General features: G+C 53.9%; 1 protein-coding gene across 1 annotated transcript; it reads left to right on the top strand.

The window, feature by feature from the left end:
• Positions 1-129: 129 nt before the first annotated feature.
• On the top strand, positions 130-27,266 carry SLC15A4 (solute carrier family 15 member 4). The gene is made up of 8 exons (XM_030292428.1): positions 130-669; positions 6,792-7,087; positions 11,002-11,170; positions 11,545-11,622; positions 12,026-12,194; positions 20,163-20,318; positions 21,398-21,556; positions 26,303-27,266. The coding sequence occupies exons 1-8, from the start codon at positions 145-147 to the stop codon at positions 26,449-26,451; spliced, it is 1,701 nt and encodes a 566-aa protein (XP_030148288.1). The 5' UTR covers positions 130-144; the 3' UTR covers positions 26,452-27,266.

Below are 27,266 nucleotides of genomic sequence, written 5' to 3'. Positions count from 1 at the left end.
GCGAGAAGCCAGGTAGCGGCAGCGACCAATGGGGGCTCCGGGGGGGCGGGCCGAGGCGCGGCTGGGTGGGTCTCGCGAGAAGGGCGGCGGCGGCGGCTGCACGGCGGCTGCTGCGCGTTGGCCGGGGCGCGGGGCGGCGAGCGCATGGAGGGCTCGGGCGGCGAGCGGGCGCCGCTGCTGGGCGCGCGGCGGGAGGCGTTCGAGGGCCGGCGCGCGGCGTGCGCGGCCGTGCTGCTGACGGAGCTGCTGGAGCGCGCCGCCTTCTACGGCGTCACGGCCAACCTGGTGCTGTTCCTGAACGGCGAGCCGTTCGGCTGGGAGGGCGCGCAGGCCAGCCAGGCGCTGCTGCTCTTCATGGGCCTCGCCTACCTGGTGTCGCCGTTCGGCGGCTGGCTGGCCGACGCGCAGCTCGGCCGCGCGCGCGCCATCCTGCTCAGTCTGGCGCTCTACCTGCTGGGCATGCTGGCCTTCCCGCTGCTGGCGGCGCCCGCCACGCGCCCCGCCTTCTGCGGGGCCCCGCGCCCCACGCGCGTCCGCAACTGCTCGGCGCCGCCCTGCCCGGACGCACCCGCCCGCTACTGCGCGCCCGCCGCGCTGACCGCGCTGGCGCTCGTCGGCCTGGGCGTGGGCGCCGTCAAGGCCAACGTCACGCCCTTCGGCGCCGACCAGGTGAGCGCCGCGCGGGCGCGCCAGGTGCGCCCAGATGTGCGCCGGGGCTGGGCCGCGGGCAGCCTGGGCCCGAGGGACTGGCCGCGATGCGCCCTGGGGAGGGGTGAGCACTCCTAGGGGATGGCCAGGGGGCCCGCACATGGAGCGGCCTTCCCTTCTGGGAAGGGGTCTCTTGGGAGTGATGGCCAGGTGGCTGTAGGTGGAAGTCACTTCCTTTCTGAGAGTGGAGTCTTGAAGGCTATCAAAGGTAGCAGCTGTCAGAAGAGCTTTAGGGGACAAGCCAACAACAGGTGCAAAGGGCCTGGGGCCAGCAAGAGAGGGGATGCCCTTGTTGCCCTAGCTGTTAAAGTGACAGTCATGCTGCAACACTTAAATGAGATGTATTAAGTCAGCACATATTGTGCACACTCAGAATTAGGTAAGGTTGTATGCCACATACATTAAAAAAAACAAAACCCAAAACAGAAGTGAGGAGAGAGGTGGTAAGAAGGGGCCAGGTCCTGGGAAGTTTTTAAAAAACTTTGAGGGGTGCTTTGCTGGCTCAGTTGGAGGAGTGTGAGACTCTTGATCTTGGGGTTGTGAGTTCAAGCCCCATGTTGGGAGCAGAGATTATTTAAATAAATAAAACTAAAAGAAATAGAACACAGTAGGAAGCCATTGTGGGGTTTGAGTGAGGAAATAACATGATCGGATGTGTGTTTCTGCAAGGGGGGCCTCTAGAGCAGGTGTGCCTGGCAGCTGTGACCTGACAGCCAAAGCTGGTCTATTTCCTTTTTTGGGAGGGCCCACAAGCTAAGAATAAGAACGGTTCTTAAGTTTTTAAGTGGTAGGGGGGGGGAAAGAAAAGAGTGTTTTGCGACAAGTGAAAATTCTGTGAAACTTAACATTTCAGTCTCTGTACAAAAAGCTTTATTGGAACAGCCCTCCCTGTTGGCTGGTCACACGGTAGCTGTGGTGTGGCTGCTTTCACGATGCAGTCGCAAGATTGTGGAGTCGTAACAGAGACTGGAGGTCTCGTAAAACCTAAGATATTTACGCTCTGCCCCTTCCCAGAAAAAGTTTGTGACGTCTGGAGTGCAGACTAGTGAGGGAAGTGGTGCCCACACGTGGACCAGGTAGAGACAGATGTCGCTGGCCGGATTAGAGACGGGGATGTGGACTCAGGTGGGCAGAGTGGATTCAGGATAGGTCGAGGTGGAGTGGGCAGGAATTGCTGGCGGGTCATCTGTGAGCAACAGGAAAGACGACGCGTAGGTTTTTGTGCTGAATGACCATGTGATTTTTACCGAGGGCTTGCTCTGCCCCAGGCCCTTATGCCAGGGAGTGTATGAGTCCATGTGACACCGCCCCTGTTGTCGTGCTCATTTCACAGATGAGAAAACTGAGGCTGGGGAGGTTAAAAATCTTTGGCCCAAAGTCACACAGCCAGCACATGACTGAGCCAGGATGGGAGAGCCTGTCCTTTGAACCTGAGCTGTAAGCGTACCTGTGTCAGGCCACCCATTACAGGAAGGTGGCACCTTCTAATGACGTTGGGAATGATGGATGCCTGACGTCCTGAAGGCTTCCTTCTCTGCCCCGTGAAACGTGCTTTGCGTACGTGAAGTCATTGAATCTCCTTTCCAGTAAGGAGGTGGATGGACAAAGGATAGTTTCTTTTCATCGTAGCAAGTGGTCAAGCCAGGGTCGTGGGCATTCTGCGGCAGAAACGCGGCAGAAACGCAAAGCGTGCAGAGTTGGGTCTCGAGGCCCGGCTTGTGGCTTTGGGGCTTGGGGGCCGTCAGTGAAGGCACAGAATGGGCCGCACAGCCACGCGATCCCCTGCCATGGCCCTCACTGTTCTTGTTACGCTGCCTGATCTGAGCCTCTTGACGATCTATGTACTGGAGTTACCTGTCTTCCTAGAAACAGGCTGAGAACGTTTGGCCTGCGCAGAACCATAGCAGGGGAGTGGGAGCTGGGTTTGGGCCCGGGCTGTCTGACTTAAAAGTCAGTTCTTCCCAGTGGATAATAGACTAGCAATTAACATTCATAAGGAGTGAATGGTCTTGTAAAGGTTATTTAGAATGCATGACAAAGAAGGAACCCTCCATGCTTAATCACATGGACATTTAAAAAAAAAAGTGCTCTCTTCGACCAGATGACTGGCCTAATCTCTTCAAATATGACCCAATGCTGAAAAGAATAGGACTGACCACTCTAGATTCAAGGACGTTACACTTGAGAACCAAATGCATTGTGTGTGTCATGATGGGATCCTCGGTGTTTTTTAAGCCATTTTGGGGGGCAGTTGGGGTACTTGGATTATAGACCACATATTAGATAAAATCGCATTGACATTGTTTCTTTTTAATTTTTTTAATGTTTATTTTTGAGAGAGAGACAGAGTGGGAGGGAGGGGAGACACAGAATCCGATGAGGGCTCTGAGCTGTCAGCGTGGAGCCCGAGGTGGGGGTCGAACTCGCAAACCATGAGATCAAGACCTGAGCCGAAGTCGGACATTTAACCGGCTGAGCCACGCAGGTGCCCCGACGTTAAGTTTCTTAGTGCGATAATGGTCTGTGGTCATGTAGAAGAATGGCTTTATTTCAGGATTCATGTGGGGTGAACTGCCACCCTGCTGCAACTTATTTTTAAATCATTCAGCCTGGAGAGTATGTCATTTACAGGTGCAGAAAAAGAGAACTAAGGATCTAAGTGAAGGGGACACAAAGCGTATGTTTTACTGTTCCTTCAGGTTTTCTGTAAGATTAAAACATTTCAGTAAAATGGTGAGGGGTCCTTGAACCAATGCACAGATAAGGTGGATGTGGTCCCTCCGTGCAATGGAATATCACCCAGCTGTGGAAATGATGCGCTGATGGGCGCTATGACGTGATGGATGTTGACAACACTGTGTCAAGTGAAAGATCCAGACGTGAGACGCGACGTGTCCTTTCTGTTCCATTTCTACGCAGATGCCCACAAAGGACAGCCCAAGAGGACTCCCAGAACAGCGGTAGCGGGGGGCCAGTGGCGACAGGGTGGGAGGTGCCTGAAAAGGAACAGTGTCTTGGTGGCGTGATGGCATGTGGAATTGGATGGTGGCCGTGGTTGCTCAAGTGCGGGTAGGCCACCAACCACCGAGATGGACGTTTCCAAATGGGGAATTGTTTCGTATGCGGACTGTATCAGGAGAAAAGCATTCAGAAGGAAAGCGTTGCTGCTGTTCTGCAACAGGCTCGCTCCGTGCCGGGTGCTGACTGCCGGGTGGAGGGAGGTCTGGGCGTGAAGCCGGTCGGTCGGGCTGCTCTCCAGGGTGGGTTGCTCGTCACCTCCCGGCTCTTCTTGTGTCCAGGACGTCTGCTTGTGTTCTTAAGGTAATATAAGCTTCTCTATCACTGTCCCCTTCCCCTCCCACCCCCCAGCAGGGTCTCGAGGGAGCATTCTGAGCGAGAGATGAGTGGGGTCCGGCAGTGTAGCTTTGAGGGGCCTCTGCGGCCCTGAGACAGCGGATGGGCCACTGAGGACTCCAAGGCGATCCGTTTCGATGGAAGTCCTGCCAGCCCCTTATTTCTCCCCAGTGTTTAACCTTTTTCAGAGGTCGCAACCGTCCTTTCAAATAGTGAACTGAAAGAAGAAAAACTTACTTTACAGATAAAGAGAGGAAATGATACTTTTTTTTTTTTTCCTGGCGGGGGAAAAAGTTGCAGTCTTGTGCATTTTAAGGAATTTTTCCAAATCTGCCAGCTGTTTGACTTACTGTACATGGTTCTGTTCTTTTCGCTGGACTTTTCTGAATTGACTGCCGTAGCTCCTTTGGACCGGTCACATGAGAAACTTGTTTACCCGCGGTGGGGAAGGGCATGAGCCCCGGAGCAGATGACGATGTGATGTGGCTGGCTGTAGGCTTGCCAGCTCAGGGCACAGAAGCATGTGATTTGCAGCTTACAGGAGCCAGCTTCCCATTTGTGGAAAAAAAAAAAAAAAACAACACTGGTATGTGGTTATTTAGGGCCTTAGTAACAGGCTTAGATTTCTAAAGTAACATTGGCTGGGGCGCCTGGGTGGCTCGGTTGGTTGGGCGTCCGACTTCAGCTCAGGTCACTTCAGCTCAGGTCCTGATCTCACGGCTTGTGAGCTCGAGCCCCGCGTCGGGCTCCGTGCTGACAGCTCAGAGCCTGGAGCCTGCTTTGGATTCTGTGTCTCCCTCTCTCTCTGCCCCTCCCCTGCTCAAGCTCTGTCTCAGTCTCTCCAAAAATAAATAAATGTAAAAAAAAATTTTTTTTAAAGTAACACTGGTGAAGTACACTTGGAAGTTCGAACAGGTTCACTGCCAGGTTCACACAGGACGATGTGTGCGGTGCTGCCGTAGGTGACGAAAAGGGCCCGACGTGCTTGAACTGATACGAACGCTGTCTGCATTAATTGCATGGTTCTCTTCCCCCCTAGGCTGGCTGCCCCCCACCCCTACCACCTCTCATGCTATTTCTATCCTTCGTTGTGTTTTCTCTGTAACCATTTCTCTGCTTACAATTGGTGTTTCCTGCGGTCTGTGTCTGGGATAGGGTGGACACTCGTGTCCAGTTTACTGATACAGAAGAACTGTCTTGGAATACGAGAAATTCTCAGGATAAATCCTTCAGCCTGCGTTCATGCCGGCCTTTGGTCTAGGACCTCTGTCCGCTTCTGACGGGGGTGGGGGACGAGTTGAAGCTCCTGACAACGTGCGGGTTATTTAAAACTCAGATTTTCAGTTTGGGGTGGTGGTTCCCATGTAATTACTTGAAGCAGGTTTCTTGCCAGGACAGTAGGCGTCCTTAATCATTTCGGATTAGAATATGTTTTTTCTTTGCAGTCACAGATTTGGCTATTTCCTATCTGTACTTAAAGCATAGAGGTGAAAATATCACATCAGGTTATATGACTGCTACCAAGGTGCTTTTGTATCTGGTGCTTGGTGGTCTGGGCCCCCATTGAGAACCTTCTGTGTTCTTGGGTAGTGTGGCCTCTGCCCTGTGGAACAAACCAGGTCTGTTACTGGAACAGAAATTAGTCTTTTCATAACTTAAGGAGGAGACAACAGAGGCTCCTAGGGCAGTCCTTGTATGCAATCCAGCATGAACCACAGCTAGGAAGCTTACTTAAAAATTGTGTGAGATGGGGTGCCTGGGTGGCTCAGTCGGTTAAGCGTCCGACTTTGGCTCAGGTCATAATCTCACGGCTCGTGAGTTCAGGCCCTGTGTTGGGCTCTGTGCTGACAGGTGGGAGCCTGGAGCCTGCTTCGGATTCTGTGTCTCCCTCTCTCTCTCTGACCCACTCCTGCTTGCACTCTGTCTTTCTTGGTCTCTCAAAAATGAATTAACGTTAACAAATATTTAGGAAAGGTAATAAAAACTGTGTGAGATCACTGGCTGGTGTAGACAAGGTGTCCGTGTGGATGTGGAAATCAAGGTAAGGTGGGAAGGTGTGAGGGGCCTGTCCCCATGTGGAACGTCAGCAGCACTGTGGGGCCCATTATATGGTCTTCTCAGAGTGTGACCTGGGGCTCATGTCCGAGTTCAGGAGATGAGGGGTTCGTGAGCCCCCCAGGAGTCTCTCCCTTATCAGAATCTCCCGATTCCCTGGATTGCCTTCCTAACCTGCAAACAGCATGTACTTTTAGGTTCAGTCTGGGATTTCCTTTTTGCCCCAGATTTACCAAGGTGTGGAGTTGTACAACGGTGGTTCTAAAACTTACCTGTGACTACAGGTCGCCTGGAAAAATGTTTAAAATGCCGATTCCTGGGCCCCAACCCCCAAGATGGTGACTGGGTGGGTCTGGAATGCGAGTCTTGTGAATGGGCACTTGTAGGGAACATTCCAGTGTTTCCAGAGCAGGTGGTCCCAGCCAGAACTTTGAGAAACTCTCTTGGATTTCTTGGATTTCAGCATGATTAAGAGAAGCACCCCCAGAAAGTGCAGTAATTAAAGTTACGGGGTGCTCCTCTGTCAGGCGCCCCGAATGTATCTGTAGGCACCGTTTGGTGGGGCTGCGTTTCTTACAAGCTGCCACAGTGACGGTGACCGTAGTCACTTACACAGGTTTCTCTTCCTTGAGGATGATCACGTTTTAAAGTCTGTTTCCTCCCCGTTGTTTTAGGTTAAAGACCGAGGTCCAGAAGCCACAAGAAGATTTTTTAATTGGTTTTATTGGAGCATTAATCTGGGAGCAATCATTTCGCTGGGAGGCATTGCCTACATTCAGCAGAACGTGGGCTTCGTGACCGGCTACCTCATCCCAGCGGTCTGCATCGGGGTGGCTTTCCTGGTCTTCCTCTGTGGCCAGAGCGTCTTCATCACCAAGCCGCCCGATGGCAGTGCCTTCACGCATGTGTTCAGGATACTGGCGTATTCGTGCCGTCCCCAGAAGCGGATCGGAGAGCACGGTCACAGTGGGTGAGTGCCGGCTGAGACACGATGCTCCCAGCGCTGTGGATACAATACTGGTTTGTGTCTGACGCACATTACCGTGTGCAGGGCTCTGGGCTGGCGGCTTCAGTGTCTCACGCGCACGCGAGGACGTTGTAAGGCGCTGCCGTCTCCATTTTTTTTTAACGTTTATTCTCTTATTTTTATTTTGGTAACGTTTATTCATTTTTGAGAGTCAGAGACAGAGTACAAGCAGGGGAGGGGCAGAGAGAGAGGGAGACACAGAATCCAAAGCAGGCTCCAGGCTCCGAGCTGTCAGCACAGAGCCCGACGCGGGCCTCGAACTCACCGACCGCGAGATCATGACCTGAGCCTAAGTCGGACGCTTAACGGACTGAGCCACCCAGGCGCCCCTGCCGTCTCCATCTTCCAGGCAGACTGGCAGCCTGATTCCGGGACTCATGCTTTTAGTGTTTAACTTCCACCCTGAGTTTCCCGTCACCACTGGTTCGGATGGACCTCTTACTTCTGTAAAAGTGACAGAGATAGACATTGGCAGAGAGTAGAGAAAAGACGTTATACATACTCCCTGTGTTTCCCTTTTGGCTTTAAAAAGCTTTGGAATTCATTTGAATGAAACATCAGCAATCGCTAACTTGTACTTCCGAAACAGTAAGCTGTTGTGTCTGTCTTCTGAATCGGCTGCTGAGTGGGTCAGTGTGGGCCCCGTCATCCACTGGTCCCTGCGGCTGCTCTGGGACAGGACGACACAAGAGCAGAATTTTGAGAGGCAGTAGGGGAACTGCATCGTCCCCTCTGCATGGGACTTCCCAATTTTAGCGCTGGAAGTCCCACGTCCTGGGGAAGTCCCGGGCAAGCTGGGACAGATGGTAGGTCACCCTCGATGCATATTAATACAGAAAAGTCCGGAACTTAGCCCAAGAAGAGAGCTCAGCAGTTTCGGGGTTTATTATTGAAGCGTGATCTACCTGTAGTACAGTGCACCCTTCATACTGTGTGGTTCTGGAGTTAGGACGGCCTCATTCGACATAGGATCTAGAATATTTGTCACCCCTAAAAGTCTCCGGGACCCTTGGTAGTGGACCCCCTCAAGGAGAATTCTGATAGGCACTCCTGATGGGTGGGCGGGCGGTCCCTGAGCCAGAGGCCGACCCCTCAGCCACACAGGGCTTTGTGCGGCACACTCCTTGCTGGGTGGCACTGAACTCTGGAAGGTTCCGTGCGCCAACCCCCACACCCACCTTCTCGTGGCTGGTGCCCTGAGCCATACGAACGTGTGGTATTTCGTCGCATGCGGTGGGTTTGAAGCTGTTCCAAAATAGCTCTCGTGGCCCTGCCCCTCCGCCCGGGGCTGCCGTGGCCCCTCAGCTCTCCCCGCCCGTCCGGGGATTCTGACGGGTCCGTGCGGCGCCCAGACCCCTAATTCCTGACCGCACATGGTGGCGGTGCCGTCTTCCTGGAGCTGTGCCTCGGCCTTGCCTTCATCAGGCGCAAGCAGGGGCTCTCATCCCACGCGTTCGGTCCTTGGGTCGAGTACTCGTGAGCAGACCCATCCTCTTGAAGGCTTGGGGTGTCGGTGCGTGTGGTACCTGGTAGACATTCCTGCAGGAGGACGGCACGGCCTCACGGACGTTCTGGGGTGACCTGCACAAATGGCATGATGAAAAAGGTCTGGACTCTTACTTCAGAATCTGATTTCCCTGTGGGTTCGGTTTTGGGCGACTGGCACAGTTAAGGCCGAAAGGACTGTCTGGCAGAGAAGCTGGTGGACCCGGCAGTTCTCAAGCTATGTTCTCCTGACGCACGGGTCCGGGCTCTGTGACCTTGGGCAGGCTAATGACCTTGCCACGCCCGCATTCCCTCTTCGTACAGGGGACAGGGGCTCATCTTGCAGGGTCGTCGTGGAGCCTGAGAAGCTGGCGTGTGCATGGCTGTTAGCGTGGCCCGGCCCGTGCTGAGAGCCCGGTTACCGTGAACTGCGTGGCCGGGAGGGGGATGAGCAGCCTCACCTGGGGTTTTGCCGGGGTGCTGATCTGCTCTGGTGGCTCCAGGTTCTTTTTGGTCTGGGCTGGTCTGTGTTTTGGAGATGACTCCATGTCGATGTCACGTGAGAAAATTGATGTGTATGCGCTCGTCAGGCTGAGTGGGGATAGTTCTAATCCTTTTCTGAGACGCACACCTTGGGTTGAGAATCTGAGAGTCACTAGACCCTCTTCCTGGGAGAACGCGCCTGCGCGCACACAGCAGCCTCTGCAGACAGTTCTGGGGGAGCACCGGCCTCGTGACGCTGGGGCCCTTTCTGGGTTCTGTCTGTGTTCCAGGGCATTCGTGTCTGTGGCTTCCTGTCGGACCCTTGTGTGTTGCACAATAACACGCTAACAACATGCGTGAGTTAGGGAAAGCGTTAGGTGCATTTGACTTAGCGGTATTCAGAACAGTTGGTAATGCAAGTTGTGTGACCAGTAACATGGGAATGATTCGATGTATAAAATGGGTTTGTCCTTCGACACTGACAGGATTTTAGAGAAACACATGGGTAGATGATGTGGTAAATCACCGACCGTGTCTGTAATAGGTACCTAGGACTGGACATCTTCTGGCCAAAAAATAAAATTGGAGAAGCTTAGTGAATATTTTCAAAAGAGTCTGATACTATCTTGGGAATTTAGCATTTCTCCCTGAGCGTGGTTTTCCCGATTCTTTTCCCTACTAGATAAGCTGCGTGCGGCTCGGGTGCCATCTCTGTGACCCTGGCTCCCAGCTAGAATGGACCCAGACATGCAGGCGCTCAGTAAATGTTTGTTGAACGGAACCTACCTTTCCTGTCCAAAACATAGCTAAAATATTAAGTTAGTTTTCAGTGTTTTGCCCCCCCTTGAACGTTCAGGTTAAGAAATGTCAACGTTATAAAAAAACAATCATGAGACAAAAATGATTTAAAATAGTGGTAACTTAAGTTGGATAGTTTAAGCTACAAAGCAGACAACTAGAAAGCCGTTTATATTCGAGTTGCAGAATTGGAAGATAATTAATTATGTCCTGGTGGTTCTGGCTTTAGAAAGTAGTTGGTCGTCAAAACAAATTTTTCTGTTTCACCCCTAAGGACCTAGGAGCAACCATATCCGCTGGAGAGTTTGAGAGCTGCCCGCTGGGACCTGCCCATCTTCTGACTAGTGACAGTGGCCTAGAGTAAGCGGGCGAGCTCTGTTGCTAGTGCCCAAGCCAGGGCCCAAAGGCCTGAGCGTGAGGGTGAGGCCTGTGGCCAGAGAGTGGACGGGTGGCGTCCTGGCCCCCGGCTTTGTCACCGCAGCAGGGGGTCCTTACCCTTTCGGCCCGGCTGCCTCCTCTGCAGTGGGGCCAGCAGGAGCGTCTTGGTGGTCGTGGCTCGTGGTCGAGGTTATCGGGCAGGCACTCAGTGCCCCCTGCTGCCAGGTGACCTCGTCGTGTTACCGTCACGCCCCCAGCCTCCCCCCCGGAACGGATCCCTTCCTCACGGCCGCGTCGGTGGCTGCGTTTAAGTAAACGGCTTTGTTAACAACCTCAGTATTATGGTCGCGAGGTCTTCGCGTTTGAAAAGCAGCGCGATTCAGAATCCACACCATCCCGCGCAGCTTTTTTTCCTAAACGCTGGTGCAGCGACGTAGCTGGGGTGGCAGCCGGAGCAGAGGCAGCTGTGGGCCCTCCTTGGTGTGGGTGAGCGGAGCTGGAGGCCAGACGAGACCCGGTGCCCGCCGCGGCCGCCTCCGTGCGGTGCGGCCGCTGGTGTAGGAACCGCGTCCGGCGTGAGTCAGTAAGCGAGGGGCTGAAGGAAGGCACATCAGTGCAGCCAGCTGCCTCCCTGCCTCCAGACTGAAATTGTTGCCAGACAGCCCATTTCCGGGGGTGGAAGAAAACTAACTCCTTCATTTTGTCTCCCAAAGTGAAGGCGTTGGAGCCCTTCAGCACCCTTCTAAACACAGTCTGTTTGATTCATGTAAGAGGTCTCGCGGAGGGCCGTTTACGGAAGACACGGTGGACGACGTGAAGGCCCTTGTGAAGATCGTCCCCGTCTTCTTGGCTTTGATACCCTACTGGACCGTGTACTTCCAAGTGAGTGCCGCCAGGGGCTCCCCCCTCCCCCGGCCCGTCCCTGAAGCTCCCGGGTGCCTCGGTGGCGCTCCTGCGAGTCTCCGGGGTCTTGGCGTCCCACTGTCGGTGCCGGAGTCCCTTCCGCCTATTTCAGGGTCGTGAAAACCCTTCGACAAGAGGAGCCAGGAGCGGCTGCGCTCCTGGTTTTCCAGGCCCCCCCTTTGAGTCTCATTTCTCTGTTCCTTCTTTCTCGAAGTTCTCTGCAGACGATGCGTGTGGGGACCAAATAACCGGGCTGTTTGCAAACTGAGCGTTGCGCGTCTGCTCCCAGAGCGGGGTGGGGGCGGGCGCGTGCTCGAGCCTTCGCACACCAACCGTACCGCTTTCTCACCCAGATGCAGACAACGTATGTTCTGCAGAGTCTTCACCTGAAGATTCCGGCAATTTCCAGCCTCACGGCCACTCCTCACACGGTGAGAACAACGGGGGCGATGTGGAAATTGTCTCCCTGGAACTTGTGTGACACATGGGGTCCTCCCGCAGGCCCTTGCGGGAACCAGGAGCATTCTTGCTGGAAGCGGCTTCTGCTCATTTTAGAGACGGGTCTTGGTCGGCTGAGTCGCTTACCGATTGTTGACTAACGTCACTAAACCAGCATCCTCACCGCACTTGCCCCCCTTAAAGCACAGAAGCGCAGACGAAGAGGCATTTAGAAAGAGGTCTTTTTCAGTTCTAGTGTCTTGAACCTGGACTTTTTCCTTAGGCAGTTCCACTTGGTAGGAGTGGATTGTTCTGGAAAGACAGTTGTCCCCATTGGACGTTAGTTATGTGGTTGCATGTTCCTCCCAAGAACTAACCTTGTCTGTGTGTTTCCAGTTCCCGGCGGCCTGGCTGACCATGTTCGACGCGGTTCTCATCCTGCTGTTAATTCCCTTGAAGGATAAACTGGTTGATCCCATTCTGCGAAGAAATGGCCTACTCCCATCATCCCTAAAAAGGATTGCCGTTGGAATGTTCTTTGTGATGTGCTCTGCTTTCGCTGCAGGTGAGATGGCGTCTGTGTCTCGTTCGGAGAGCCCGAAACTGGCTTCGGCAGCCGTGGGTGACTCCAAGCACGGTGACCGGCCCCCGGTCCTGCCGCGTGTGCACCAGAAAACAGAACATTGTGAACGTGGGTGGTGGTGGTTTTCTAGTTTCCGTTATGTGACGTGTAAGATGTTCTTCCCGCGGCTCCGCCATTTTCCTTCTAGAGCCAAAACCACGTACTCTGGAAGGTGACTTTTGGCTTGGATCAAAGGAGGCTTGTTGTCTTCCTGCTGATTGAGATTTTGGACAGCTGTCGATTGCCGAATGGATGAATGTTGATGTAATTCTCAAAGATGGGGATTCTCAACCCTTAGTTCTTAACGTTAGGTCCACTAGTCGGCTTCAGTCTGCCCCGGACCCTTTGCGTTTTTATGTAAAATTGTGCATTTCGTGTGACAAGAAAGGTTTTATCAAACACAGGTTCGTGACCAGCCTGCACCCCCTAGAAAGAAACGGTTGAGAGCTGATGCCTCAAGTATCCCAGCCCTGAGGGGGGAGTTTTCCGTTGGGGCCTCCCTCGTGTTTTCGTGATTCTTCTCTTCTGAACCGTAGATTGGAATATCTTCTGCTGATGAAACTGAGGTATCACTGACTTCCTCAACTTGCTCTGGAGTTCTTCCTTCATCAATATTTGAAAATTATGGAATCGTAAGATAGCGTAGTTACATAACGAGAACAGAAAAGCTGATGTTCTTGAACCAACTATATATCACCCGGTGTTAGGAGGAATTTAACGTGAAGCCCTGCCGAGACGGAATTTAATTTTCTCCGGCAGTGTTTTCTAGCAGCCTCCCTGCACTGTCCCCAGAGTGAACATATTGATATAGTACTTAATAGATTTAAAGAAATGAGTCCCTAGGCTTAAGAGATCTATATTGCAGCGACCGGGACATTTTAGAAGACAATTACGTTTTCTCTTGATCAAATAGATAATTAAAGTGAGGTTGTGTCTGAATGAAGTTTTTACTGTGTGCTTTCTTTATAATTCTGTTTCCCTTCCAGTCCTGGGGCACATAGGGAAATAAGCAAAAGCAAATAAAAACTAAATTACAGTGGGGCTCTAATTGCAGGTCTCATTGAGCAGGGTCAGAGATCGTCGGGGCCGTCTGGAGTAACAGAGCCGCCTGGAGTTGGTGTCTGTGTGTCCCGCCTCCCCTGAGCACCTGCTGTGGGCTCAGCTTTGGCCTGGGCAGCCCCCCTCTGTCCCTGCATCGGGGAGCCCTCTCTGTACCATGGCCACGCTGGTCACGTGCTGGGGAAGGCAGCTTGTTCTGTCCCTCTGGGCAGGGCAGTGTCCTCGGTTTTCAGGCATTTCCTAGCAGATTCTAAATTCGGGCTCCTTTAATATCGTCTATGCTTTGGTCTGATTTCCGGCTGGACAGCTTCTGGGGGGCACCCTGAGAACCGGGGAGGGCATTCCGGTGGTCTCTGTACGTGTCCGTGTGGGAGGCAGCAGGCAGACGGTGACCGCTGAGAGTGCCCGGTCGGCCTGGCGGTTCCGCCCGTCACCAGCGCCAGTGGGGCGGACAGGCCGTGCCCTGAGTGGCTGCTCGCGCCCTGCGGGGCGCTCGTGTGGCCAAACGGCCCTGAGACTCCGCGTAGGAATTGATTTCTCAGAAACGGAACACACCCGCTATGCTTGTTCTTAATAGGCTTGAAAAGGCTTTCTTCTGTGCTTGGTGGCCGGATATTGGGGAGGGGCCTCGATGTCACTGGTTCAGAGGTTTTAAATGTCTCGTGCTTGAGTCCAGCAGTTTATTAACTGCATCGTAAACAGGGGCCCGAGCTTCACACAGCGTCACTGCCAGCTCTGGCGAGTATTACTTAATTGGAACATTAATACATTTTGAGTAGAGACTGAAACTATCGTAGCAAACCAAAATTTCGATCGAAAGGAAACTGTTTTGCCTTTGACCTTACTACCTTCTCCCGTAACCAATCAATAGCTTCCATTTAGTACCATGCCTGCTGGTAATAGTGTTTTCTTTAGCGTCCCTGAGATGAAAAGAATCAGGCAGGCCCGAGGGGTTTTCTCAAGTGTGCATAAGAAAAAAGGAAGTGTGTTCGTTGGTTAGATTTCCTTTTCTTCTTAAAAATTGTGTGTGTGTTCTTAAATTACTGAAGCGATACGTGCTCACGGGAAGAGAGGAAATCTTGGAAGCATAGAGAAGAAGATAAAAACCAGCTGTAATTTCCCTAGAGAGCCTCTCTCCTGGGATGGTGTGAACTGGCCTGATCTCCTTTGTGTGTCTGTGCACATGCACCTCCTTTGTGATTTTGCAAATGTGAAATCCTGTTGTGCAAGCTGATTTGAGCCTGATGAGAAAACAGAAGCGTCAGAAAAACCACAGAGTATAATAAAAGCTATGCATGTTACATGTAAGGAGAAAACCCCCAAAATACAGATGAGCCGTTGCACACGCACGTGCACACACACACACACACACACACACACACATTTAAGGACACATCATTCCACCGCCTAGGGAAATCTGCAATTACCACTTTGCAGGTGCCTGGGCAAAATTATCTGTGTGCTGTGTGGTAGGCGTGTTTCGTTTCCTTTGTCATGCGCTTTACAAAGCCCTGAAGTATCATGAAGATCCTCCCGTGTCCGACTCTCACGTACAGTTCTCTAGTGTTGGGTGTCAAGGCTCTTGTTTTCACTGCCATGGTCACCGCTACGGTGGAATTTCTTTCCTTTCCAAATACTCAGAAGCGTAATCATGGCACCCTTTGGAGGCTTTTGATAACCTGACAGAATTCTCTTCCGGGAAGGTGGTGATTGGCTCTGCCATTGTCCTGGGCTGGTGGTGCCCTCCATCCGCCTGCCGGCCCCTCTGTCCCTCGTGACTGTGTCGTGGGACTCTGTCCCGCGGGTGTGGGCAGGGGTCCTTGCGCAGACTTCAGGGCCCGAGAGCATCCTGAAATTGGGGCAGAACCAGCTGAGAGCCTTTTTTGGGCTATAGCCTTCATTAGTTAAGAACCCCTGGTCCACAGCGGGTCTTTAGAAATTAGTGTCACCTAGTCAATCCGTGGTCATTACAGACACACAGAGGAAGCAGGGGCGACCTCAGTGCATCCAGAACCTCACCATCCAGTGACCACCACATCATGTCTTCCTAGAACTTTTTCTGTTACAGGTAAATTGTTTGTTTGTTTGTTTTAATAAATAGAAACGAAACGAGCCAGCCACATTTATAATCTACTCTCCTTGTTTACTCTACACATACCGTTTTTCTGTGGCGGCTACACACTTGAGTTATGGCTTTTAACAACTACGTGATATTCCGTTGTTGAACGTCCTGTCGTTTTTTAAGCCAGCCTCTCTTGCCGCACACGCTGGCGGATTCCAGTCTGTGCGCACACGCCTGTCCGTCCACGTGCCTGCTCGTGGCTCGCTGCCCGCTCCGTTCCATCAGCACCCCTGTCCGTACTGAGCACCTTTTCTGGAAGTCTCTTACCTGAGGGGCTTAAACACGCTATGTCTTCACTTCAGTGCGTGTGGTGGCGGTGGTGGTGATTTTCCCCCAAATAACCCGCCCTGATATTTGTGTACCGTGTATGCTCTGTGGCGTTTTCTACTGGGCTCCTCCTGTTTATCCTGATGTGGAAATCCAGACTTTCATCTTAGGCATATTCTTTCCAATTGAGTCATTTTCCGTCAACTTTATTTATGGTATCTTGCAGGTTTCTTTTTTTTTTTATTATTCTTTTTGAGAGAGACAGAGACAGAGAGCAAGCAGGGCCTCGAGGAGCAGAGAGAGAGGGAGACCCAGAATCCGAAGCAGGCTCCGGGCTCCCAGCTGTGAGCGCGGAGCCCGACGCGGGGCCCGAACTCACGAACCGCGAGATCACGACCTGAGAAAAGTCGGACACTCGACCGACTGAGCCCCCCAGGCACCCCGGAGTCTTGCAGTTTTAAACACGTCTTCACTTTAGGTCCTGTTAGGCTTGTTCCTCGCTGCACGAGGTATTTCCGCTTGCTCACACGGAGGTTTCTTAAATCCTGAGTTTCAGTGAATTCTTCTCAAATGGTCACGTGTTGCCTTCAGATCACATGGTTTCTTCTCCTGCCTTCGCGGTGACCCTCCCTCCCTGTGTCTGTTGGGCGGTGTTGGCTGGGCTTCCTGCCAGGCTGGTAGGGGGCGTCCGCTGGGCGGCTCAGCGGGAAGCTTAGAACTTGAGTTTGAGATACACACTCACGACGATGCCAAATTTGTAAGCTGTGTTTCACGTTTACTGAGTATCGTTGGCAGAAATGAAAGTTGGCTTTTCCTCAGGTACCATGTTTTGGTTTCCAAGAGGGTTACGTGTGTGCCCCCCCGCCCCCACGCCCTGGGATGTTCACGTTTTTTATTTCTGTTAACTTCCTGATGTTCGTTCCTGCATTTCTGAAACACCTGTGTGTTGAGAGGGTGGGAGGGTGCTGGCCTCGACTGCTTGGAGTCTGCTGTCCTGTTGACGCCCGCTCGCCCCCACCACGGTTGACCTTGCCTGGCCTCCCGGAAGCACCCCTCGGCCCTGTGCGCAGGAGAATATTTCCACAGGGGACGGTGATCGTCTCCTCCCTGGGAGTCCAGGTCTTTGCCTGGAGAGTCCTGTGAGCCCCTCACTCTGAGGAGACGTGGGGTGACTTTTTCACCCCATCTCAGTTTTGTGCAGGTTGTGTTTTCTCCGCAATCCCTTAAGCTTTTTTTTTCTCCAATGTCCCAAGTAAGCCGTTCATTTTACTGAGTTCTAGGCTGGAGATAAATATAGTCTTCTAAATAAGCCTGCTGGGACTCCTTCCTCATTTACAGTTTCGTGTATTCTGTGCTCTTTCTTCTTCAAATTAGGTTGGCCAGAACTGTATGTGTTTTACATTGTTCCGCAGACACATCTCCTGAATTTATCAATTTCGCTTTCTCCGTGTTTTCTAGTAACAGAGAACAATTAAGGGACGCGTTTCTATTACCTCGGGTTTGTTCTGTTTCTCTCTCTTGTGCGTTAGATCCTTCACTTACTTTCACTCACTCTTTCCTGTTTAACAGTGAAAACCACGGAATGGTATGAATTTGCCTGTCGCTGCTGCTTTGTCAGGTTTCCTGTGCTTGGATTTGTTGTAATGTCTGTTGTTTTCTAAGCGTGTGGAAATGGGATTGTATTTCCTGTATGACCCAAGAGTAATTTCAGAGAATTGTTCCCATGGTATTGATGTTTAACCGTAGGTTAAGGATCCCTACTTTTATTGTGGATTTGGGAGAGATCATGGCTTTATGACTCCCGCACTGGGGACTTCGGGCCCTCCTCTCTTGTCCTGGTAGCACTTCCTAAGACGTCTGTAGGGTGCTGAATACGATGGTTCCTCTGCTGTGCCATCAGCTGTGTTCATCAGATGCTTTAGAGCAGGGGCCCTAAACTCAGTGCCTTCAAGGGGCCTGGGGCCACACGGATGAGCGTGCGGTCCAGGAATGCGGTAGTTTGTGCATCCTGCCCAGACCCTCCCTGAAACTCTGTGTGGGCCTCCCACACTGCCGCCCGAGCACTGACCTTTGTGGCCCCTCCGTTCAGTGAGTCCTGAGCTGTGTGTCACATCGATGGTGCCCAGGCCTTGCCTGCGGGTCTCCAGATTGCAGCCCTTGCCCCACGCGAAGCCTTACTTTTTGTCTACTCGTTGTGTCAAGGACCGGGAGGGGTGTGTGTCTGGTCGTCCCTGTGTTTCGAGCTGATGATGCTGTTCTCGCGCTTCTCCAGGGGTTGACTGCGTCACCAAGGGAGGATGGTCCTTTGGTAGCGAGGCAGAGCACGTGGGGCCCCTGAGACCTGGGCATGGCTGGGGGTGGGGGGCAGACTTAGCGCTGCTCGTGGTTAAAGAGCTTGGAGGGGATTCTGTCCAGTTCTGTGAATCACAGATGCCATTGTGTCTGTGAAGCCGCGAGCACAGGGCTGCCCGTTGGCTCAAGGAACACGCCGTAAATGGCGCCCATTTGTTACTCCAGGTGTGTGTTTCTCAAATCTTTCCTCTGCCATGTTGTTGGGCGTCCCCTCTCCCCTCACTCCTGCCTGCCGGCTGTGTCGTGGCTGGTCCTTCCCCTCACCCTGGGCAGTGGCACTCATCCGGCCCCCGCCGCGGGTGCTCGTCTGGACCTGTGCAGAGTCACGTCCTCCACTGAAGAGTTTGCCACACTGGCGGTTCCAGCACGTTCCTTCCCGTTAGGTCTGTGCTTCCTCGTTATTTCCCACTGTTAACACTGATGACGGCCTGTGCCCAGGCCTCTGTCGTTGGTGGAGCCCCCCAGCCTCCACTGGCAGCGTCCTCTTGTCTGCTGTGGGGTTGGCCCCACGGCCCCCACAGGAGCACCCTCATCTGTTTTCTCATGTCCCCTCCCGGGCCTGTCACCTGGGTCCCCCTGGCCACTGCCCCTTGTCCCGGCCTCCTCTCCCGCAGTCTGTGTCTTGTCCATGTTGTCTTGCTGAGACCACAGAGGTCTTGTCCCACGGCGCGTCACATCTCTCCTCTGATGTCCCTGCTGGTGTCCCTGCCCCCAGACACTCACGCACACACGTCCCCTTAACTGTGCGGCCTTCCCTGTGAAGAAGAGAGTTTTTTCCCGCTTCAGTTTTCACCCCCAGGACTGGTTGGAAGGGTCCTTCCCTGCAGACCCAGCTGCACGCTGGTGGCCGGTGCCGTGACCTGGCAGTCTGAGGGGAGCCTCGGCCAACCCACAGGAAGCGGGTCACACTCTGTCCCGTGGTTGGAAGATGCTCCAGCCGGGCTAACGCTGCTGCCCGCAGCCCTGCTGTAGGACAGCTGTCACTTGTGGATAAGGCACCGCACGCCTCAGATGCCCTGTCCCCAGCAGGCGGGAGCACTAGCCAGACGGCTCTGCACCTGCATGTCCCGTGAGAGGACGTGGTGTGGGGGCTGGGGTCCCCTGGACACGCGGCCAGGGAAGGGACGCAGGTGTCTCTGATGGCAGTGAGCCGGAGGCGTCCCCTTCCCTTGCTCCTTCCACGCGTTCTCTCTCTGGACGTTTCACTGGACACATAGCTTGGGGACAGCTTCCAGAATGTGTCTTCCACCCCCTCACTGGTAGCCTGGACCCTCCCCACTCTCTGGTTTTAAATACGTACGCGTTGGCGTGCTTTTCAAAGGCTAGGGTCCATGATTTTATTCACAGAGTTCTTTAGAAACAAAAGTGGTGGCCTCTTCCACCTAAGAACTTGGTGCTACGGCTGTTCTTTGTAAGCCTCACTCCGTGTGTGTGTGTGTGTGTGTGTGTGTGTGCGCGCGCGCGTGTGTGTGTGCGCGTGTGCGTGCATGCGTGTTACAGGGAGTGGCTGTCTGTACTCCTGCTTGTTTTCCAGTGTCTCTTTGTTGCACTTGACGAAAGACCAGTAGCTGAGCGGGGTCACAGGGCCGCTGAAGGCGGTCTGCTCGCTGGGGTCACAAGGAACCTGGCGTCACTGTCAGTAGCAGGTTGCAGGAGTAACGATGATAAGTCAGCACAGCAGCCCGAGTCGGGTACCAGGACGAGGAAACGTCTCCAGCCTCACTGCCTTCTGACAAGCGGACGCATTCTTACTCTGTCACAGCGCTATTTAGCGTGGCCTGGCTCCTCCTGTTAGAAACAGAAGGGGTACAGGTGAGCCATCCGGACGTTTGAGGATTAAACCCCACGTGTTGAGTCTCCTGTGTGAGGCGCTGTGAAAAGCCCACATGAGTTGTGTATGGTTCGATCAGTGTTTGAGTAACTAGGAAGCTGGGAGCTGGGAGGTTCTCTAGATTGGGGACCTCCGGGGAAAGCTGTGTCCCTGGGCCTTGTTCCTTCATGTGATTTTCAAAATAATCAATAATCGTAACAGACCTGTAGTTTTTTAGTTTAATTGCAAATGTTAACAAATAGAGGTTCTATTAACCTACTTATTTCCTACTTAATTCCAGGAATTTTGGAAAGCAAAAGGCTGGACCTTGTTAAAGAGAAAACCATTAATCAGACCATTGGAAGAGTCGTGTATTATGCTGCCGACCTGCCCATATGGTGGCAGGTCCCACAGTACGTGCTGATTGGCGTCAGTGAGATCTTTGCAAGTATATCAGGTGAGGCTTCTCTGAGGTCGGGGTTGGGGTCTGGTTTGAAGGCAGGAGGCCGTGTCCCTGTGTTGAGGGGGTGACGCAGGGACAGCAGATTGCCTCTGTATCTCCTGGCAACAGCTATGGTTCAGAATGTGAGTTGGTAAGTATGGTAATCCTGTAGAAGTGAGGTTCTCCTTCCTTCCTGGGTATAAAAGCAGGCTTCCCAAAGACATTCCCATGCATTTGTCCCCTGCTGTGGCGAAGGAGGAAGTCCCGGGTCAGGCGCTTCCTGAGCACAGCTCTGCGGTTACCCTGCGGCCCCCGGGCCCCCGGCCGTGGGCCGCTGCCAGAGCTCTGGGTGTCTGGGTGTGCTGGGTCGGCTTCGTGAAGGAGGCAAACCCGATTGCTAAACGTGTCTGCACGAGCCTCTCTTGTCCTGGGAGTGAGGTTCTGTGGGGTGTGGACGAGTGTGTTGTGTGCAGGCCCGTGTCCGGCTTCTGGGAGGGAGGGGGAGGGCGAGAAAATTATCGACAGAGCCGGGTGTGTTGTGGGGGGATGTGGGCGGTGGTTCCCCCTCCTCACCTCTCAGTGACTGCCGCAGAATTGGCTCACGATCTGTGAAAGATATAAATCAAACCGTTGTCTACACTGCACATCTCCACATCTAGTTATTATCAAAACCGGAACTTATAGATGTCTCTGTTGAAATTATTTTAAGATATATTGCCGTTAAGATAGAAGTCTTAACACAGAATCCCATTTTAGTGTACGTACATTGTTTTCAGACCCCTCTCGGTTGAAAATATAGAAGTTTGATTCTTTAACGTCTTCCTTTCCATACGGATCCATCCCGAAATCCAAGCACTGAGAAGTCAGATGTTACCTTCAGTTTGAAAGCAAGGACTTGACATTTTGCCCCGTGACTGGAAGGACTGTCATGGTGAAGAGAAGGGGCCCCTGACCTCTTGACCTTGTGTTAACTACGGTCCTCAGAGTAGGGCAGGGAGCTGAGTCCCCACGTGGGGCCCGTGCTCACCCTGCCGTTTGAGGCAGGGCACCGTCAGCCCCCGCCTCTCACAGAAGCAACCCCCTTGTTTTTACAGGTCTAGAGTTTGCCTACTCGGCGGCCCCCAAGTCCATGCAGAGCGCCATCATGGGCTTCTTCTTCTTCTTCTCTGGCGTCGGCTCGTTCGTGGGCTCTGGACTGTTGGAGCTGGTGTCCATCAAAGCCATCGGCTGGATGAGCAACCACACAGACTTCGGTGAGGGCCCCGCCGGCGGTTTGAAAACGGCCACTGGCAGAACCCGCTGCTTACGCTACGGCAGGCCAGGCGTCTGAGCGCCAAGGTCACGTTAGGGGAGGTGGGCTGCCCGGGGGTGGCCGTGTGCAGTTCCTGGATTGGCGTGAGCCGCCCCCCCCCCCCCAAACACCTGATCTCCTTCATCCTGACCAGTTTCCCGAGGCCCCTGTGAGCCTCTATCTGCCCCAGGGGCCAGTCTCTGGGGCTGCTGCCTTCCGGAGACGTCTTGGACCCCCTTGTGGACCACAATCTTCGTGAGGCAGATAAACGCTCTAGCACATAATTCCCTTTATTGAATCTTGGTTTGTATTTTCCTTTCTTTTCCTGACAGTAGCTTTACATTTTCTGATATTAAAAAAACAGGTAGGTAAATAGTTGTTTTTCTTTCCTTGTGACCTGTCATAATGGGATTTTACAGCTCATACCAGTAGGTGGCATCTTGGGTGCTAAACAGAGTCACTCAAAAAAGACCAGAGTTTTGCTGTTTCCAGATTTATGGTGGCTTTTAAATGGACGCAGGAGATGAAGGAAGTTTCTTTCTTTTTATGTTACCGTTTTGCCTCTGAAAACAACTTTATTACTTCATTACATTCTTATGTAATCTTGCAGCATTAACTCAGGTCAGCACTCTTAGCCACCTTCAGGTCTTAAATCCCCTTAAAACTCTGAGGAAAGCGTGGGGACTTTTCCAGAAATTACAGAATTCCAAAAGCCCTGCGCTGAGTTAAATTCCCATCCTAAGGGGTGAGTGTAAGCCTGTGGAGTCCCAATGTGACGTCCAGAAACCTAGGCCGTCAGTGTGGGCCCTGGGGTGTGGGCTGCAGTGCATTCCAGCTGCTGGAGCGTCTCCATGGCAGGCACAGACCCGGTCGTCCTGAAGAGAGCGGCAGGTCGAGGACTTGGTTTCTGCACACAGGGCCCCTGGAGGGACAGCAGGTGCACACGGCATCCGAGAAATCTCATGGGTCCTGGTGACCGTGATCTGTTCTTGTGCACGCAGGACAGCCCTCCTTCAGAGAGAGCCCTGCTGCAGAGACCAGGTCTCTGTGATTCCTCAATGTGGATTCTATGTCTTTCTCTTAGTTTTCAGCATATCCTGAAGGATTGATTGGTTTTGGTCAATCTCATTGCTTCCCAGAGATTTGATCCCTTCTGGGCTAACTTAGTATTTGGTCACTAATTGAGTATCTCAGACTTTACTACGGTTCACCCCTCATTTCTGACAGGGTCGCTTCCAGCCCTGCCCTGCGAGGCTTGTCTCCAGTTCTCGCACATGGCACACGCACAAGCTTGGACCGGGTCTTGTCTGTTGGTGTTGTTTTCAGAGCGTGTAGCCTGGGACGGCCCCACGCCGCTCCCCGCTCCTTACTGCCACGCCAGTGAGGAGAGTTTTGGTGAGCTGTGCTTGCGGCCCCCGCAGCCTGGGTGGCGAGGCAAGGCGAGGCGGGGCCGCAGATGTAGGAACTGTGCAGTGGTCCAGGCAGCTCCCTCTCTGCTCCCTCCCACCTGGGGATTTGGGCAGAGAATGGCTCACGGTAGCCGCCCTCCAAAATCAAACCTGGTTTTAATAGCCCAGGTGTAATCCTGGGCTCCGTCCGTGCTGTTCCTGGCTCTCTGCTGTTCCACTCCTTCCCTTCAGCTTCTGTGTTCAGGCTGCTGCTGAAGCAGCATTAGGGCTGGCTTAGCGTGTCATGATCGGCCCAGAAGTGGCTTCCCCTGCAGTCACAGGACTGCGGTGTGAAGGGAGAGCCCCCACCCTTCCCCCTCCTTCCTTCCCTACCTGTTCTGCGGGCGTGCTTGGTTTTCATCCTCATCGGGCCCAGAGTGATTCATACGGCGAGGTGCACCAGTCTGAAGTGCACAGTTTGAGACGTTTTCCACCCAGATCAGAATGCAGGACGTTTCGGGAGGCTTCCCTGCGGCCAGCCCACTCCCCACCCCGCTAGGTGTAGAGCGCTGTGATGTCCGGCACCGTGGACCGCCTTTTTCTGTGCTCTGCTGTGGCCGCTCCCTTCCACGCTCTCGTGTGTGGATCCTCCCGTGGCTGGTTCTTTATTATTTGAGGAGTAGCCGGGGGAAGGGTCTGTCCAGTTCACTTACCTGTTCTCTCCTGCTGGGTGCTAGCGAGGTTTCCAGTTGGAGGCTGTCGTGAGTCAAATGCTGGTTCTCACACATGTGTCTGGGGCATGTGTAAGGTCAGTTCTCCGTGGCCCAAGCGTCTGTCCTCCCAAGTACAACCTCCCAGAGTTTGTCCGTATGTGCATCGTCCTGCAGTTGGTAAAGAGCCCAAGAAAGCACGGGGCGATTGCTTCTACGGGGTGACGCCATCTCTGAATGCCCTCTGTCACCCCCACAGGCCGACCTGCCAGGGAACGCAGCGTGTAGTCCCTGCGCGTGCCTGCTCTAAGCTTCGAAGTTGTAAATGGCTCTTCACTTTGGGGAGATGCGCGTTTCAAAATCGGCCGGCAGAGGGACGTCACCGGTGTCCTGACAACGACCTCGTCTCTTAGCGCTGAATGCTGACACCACGGTGGTGGCCACAGACCCTGGGCTCCGCCAAGGGCGTGCGGCTCTCTCCCAGTGCCCGAATGGAGCCTGGCCCGCCGTGAGGGCTCAAGCGCTGTTCTTGCCTGTCTGCTGAGAGGTGGCCTGCCGAAGCTCAGGTGTCCCCACATCCCTTCCCAAACCAGCCCGCGTGCGAGATCATGGTCTCCCGCAGCCTGTGTGCACGAGAGTTCTCTAGAAGTGTGTGAGCACACGTACAAACTTACATTCGATGTATTGTTAGCTGCGTTTATCAATATAGGCTTCCGGAAACGTTGGTGCAGATGAGTATATGTTCAGACAGAGGGATGTACCAGGATAAGCCAGCTTCACAAAGCCCTTCAGAGGAACAAAGCCCCCGTTTCGTAAGAAGTCAGAGCTGCTGTGGGACCAAGTACAGTGTTTGCTCATCTGTCGAGAGTTGTGTCAGGGAGCGTTTTCAGTAGGTGACAGATGGCGGAAGGGGTGGGACGCCTTTGGGCCGTGGTGACAGGGTCAGTCCATGTAGGGAGCCCAGGGCAACGTGTTGTGCGTGGATGTTTGTGTAGAAACATCGCTGTATGTTGTCCACGCGTCCCTCCTTCTCCGTGCTGAGCGGTTGGGTCAGCGGTGCTTTAAACACTCGCTTCTCCCGTGGAGAGACCGCCAGTCCGTGGGGTGGATGGTCCTGGACCCACCTGGAGACTGAGGACAGGACGGTGGCAGACGGGTGGGCTGGGCACTGTGTCAGGGCCATTACCTGCTCGTTTCCTCCAAATGATGACGCTGCCCGCAAGGTCTCGTGGGCCCCCTTCTGCAGATGAGGAAACAGCCCAGATTGTCAGGCCATTTGGATTTGACCTTTGTTGGTTGAGCTCCACGGTCTGTGGCTGGAACCTCTTCCGCCTCCTCGGGATTTATTGGGAACTAAAGGGAATATTGCATGGGAAATGCCGCGCTTAGTGCTTGGGGCCGAGTTGAGCATTTGGTATGTTAGGTACTGGGGTCAAGTTCGCTCCTGTATCACCTTGAGGATGCTGAGACCTGCACATTTGCGGGAAGACATTTAAAGACACACTTCTGTCTTCCTGTGGTACGTAGAGTGTATGTCACCGTGCACTCTGGTTTGTGAAGGGCACACGCGCTCTGGAGTGAGTTCGGTGTCCCTGAGCTACCGAACCATGCGGTAAATCCTGAGCCCTAACTGGCCGCGGCGTCCAGGCTGTGTTCTGGTGTTGCGTGCGGTGTTGAGAAACGTCCAGATTCGAGACCCGAGTTGCAGGGAACACCACCCGCAGGACTCCGCGTGGAGATGGTCTCTCTTTAGTCGCCTTCCTGCTGTTCCGCAGGACGGCGGCTCCGCGCTAGGCCAGCCGTTGGCGGGGGGACACGACCATGGACCTTGAGGGGCAAGCGCTGCAGGAAAAGACTGGAAGGCAACACCCTGTGGTCACGTATCTGCTTCCGGGGGCAGGGACGCAGGGGGTCCTTTGTTCACTTCCCCGCTCTTTCCGGGCGGGAGCAACTTGAAGTAAAAAAAGACTTTCTCTGCTGCGTCCAGTCGGCACTCCCGTCACTCGCCTTGTCGCACGCTTCTCTTCGGCCCACCGCCCGGATTCCCCTGGGGGTGTGGACAGAAACAGGTTGTGTTGGGGCGCCTGGGTGGCGCAGTCGGTTAAGCGTCCGACTTCAGCCAGGTCATGATCTCGCGGTCCGTGAGTTCGAGCCCCGTGTCGGGCTCTGGGCTGATGGCTCGGAGCCTGGAGCCTGTTTCTGATTCTGTGTCTCCCTCTCTCTCTCTGCCCCTCCCCCATTCATGCTCTGTCTCTCTCTGTCCCAAAAATAAATAAACGTTGAAAAAAAAATTAAAAAAAAAAAAAAAAAAGAAACAGGTTGTGTCGCTGCAGCCCCCTGGTCCTCCTCCTTTGTCTTCTAGGGTGAGACGTTTGAGGAGCAGGGGTCATGCCAGGGACCCCCCACCCCACCCGTGGTGGAGACACGCAGCCAGCTTCAGAGCGCTGTGTATCTTGAGTTTCGGAGACACGGGGCTCTTTGACTTTTAGCCGCTTATTTCTTAACAGCTGCAGGTGAAAATCACCCTGACCTTGCTCGGGACCGAAGGTGATAGATGAAACCTTCGGAAGTACCCAAGCGCAGCTCACACGCCTCTCTCGTCTTCCCCAGGGAACATTAACGGCTGCCATCTGAACTATTACTTCTTCCTCCTGGCTGCTATCCAGGGAGCCACCCTCCTGCTGTTCCTCGTCGTGTCTGTGAGGTACGACCGTCAGCGGTCCCGGGCCATCGGTGCGCCCGCCGGCAGGAGGACCTGACGGCCCCGAGGCCACGTCCACAGGACGGAGGGGGGCCGTGCACCGCGCCGGCCGGACCTGGGGACTCGTGGTCGCGGTGCAGGGGCAGCCCCTTCTTCCCTTCCCTTCTCCCAGATGAGCTGGGTAAGTGCCTTTCCGTGGTTTCCCTCCGGGGGCAGAAGCCGAGCCCCGCGGACGGGGACCCGCGGCGGAGCCGACCAGGGCCCGAGACCGCGTGTCTGGTCCGCATCCTGGCACTGGTAGCAGACGCTGTGGCCTCCTGCCCGTAGACCGTATCCTCTCGCTTTGTTTCCTTGTGCTTGAGAAGCGTCCGCTCAACCTTGAACGGGAGGGCTTTTCGGGAGACAAGAACGTGGGCAGGTGCCGCAAGGACTTGGTGCGAAGGTCACGTCCGCGGTTTCGCTCGTAAGCCGCCGAGCTCGCCAGTGCTGGGTTCTTCCGTGGCGAATGTGTTTTATCCGCGGCTTCAGAAACTTACTTTTAAACCGTTGATGATTGTTTTCTCACGAAAGAAGGTGCGTCGAGAAACATCGAAGGCCATGTGACCCGTCTCAGGCGAGCAGGCGCCCTGAGGGGGTGTGAGCCTTGCGTCGTCTGTCCTGACGTGTCATCCCATTCGGGGCGCCGTCGAGGGCGAAGACTGGTCACCGAGACGGTCGGGGAGCCTCACTCCGAGCGGAACTCGAGATTCAAGGCCGCCGGCAGTGTTAAATGTCCCGAGCGTGCTTGAACCGTTGGGCGGTCTGTGTCGTTGTTTAAAGTGGCTGTGAGGGTTCTAATTTTGTTAAATAAACTACTCTTTCTTTGTTGCTGTA

Source organism: Lynx canadensis, chromosome D3, assembly GCF_007474595.2.
Source record: "Lynx canadensis isolate LIC74 chromosome D3, mLynCan4.pri.v2, whole genome shotgun sequence".
NCBI classification, from domain to species: Eukaryota; Metazoa; Chordata; class Mammalia; order Carnivora; family Felidae; genus Lynx; species Lynx canadensis.
The sequence above is the reverse complement of the archived record's forward strand: the minus strand, read 5'-3'. Positions and strand labels throughout refer to the sequence as shown.

Bases quoted from the DNA above. Each gene is read 5' to 3' on its own strand.
- SLC15A4 (XM_030292428.1), top strand. From the start codon at position 145: ATGGAGGGCTCGGGCGGCGAGCGGGCGCCGCTGCTGGGCGCGCGGCGG. The intron at 7,088-11,001 runs GTGAGTGCCGGC...TGTCTCCCAAAG, and splicing joins GGAGAGCACGGTCACAGTGG to TGAAGGCGTTGGAGCCCTTC. The intron at 12,195-20,162 runs GTGAGATGGCGT...ACTTAATTCCAG, and splicing joins GTGCTCTGCTTTCGCTGCAG to GAATTTTGGAAAGCAAAAGG.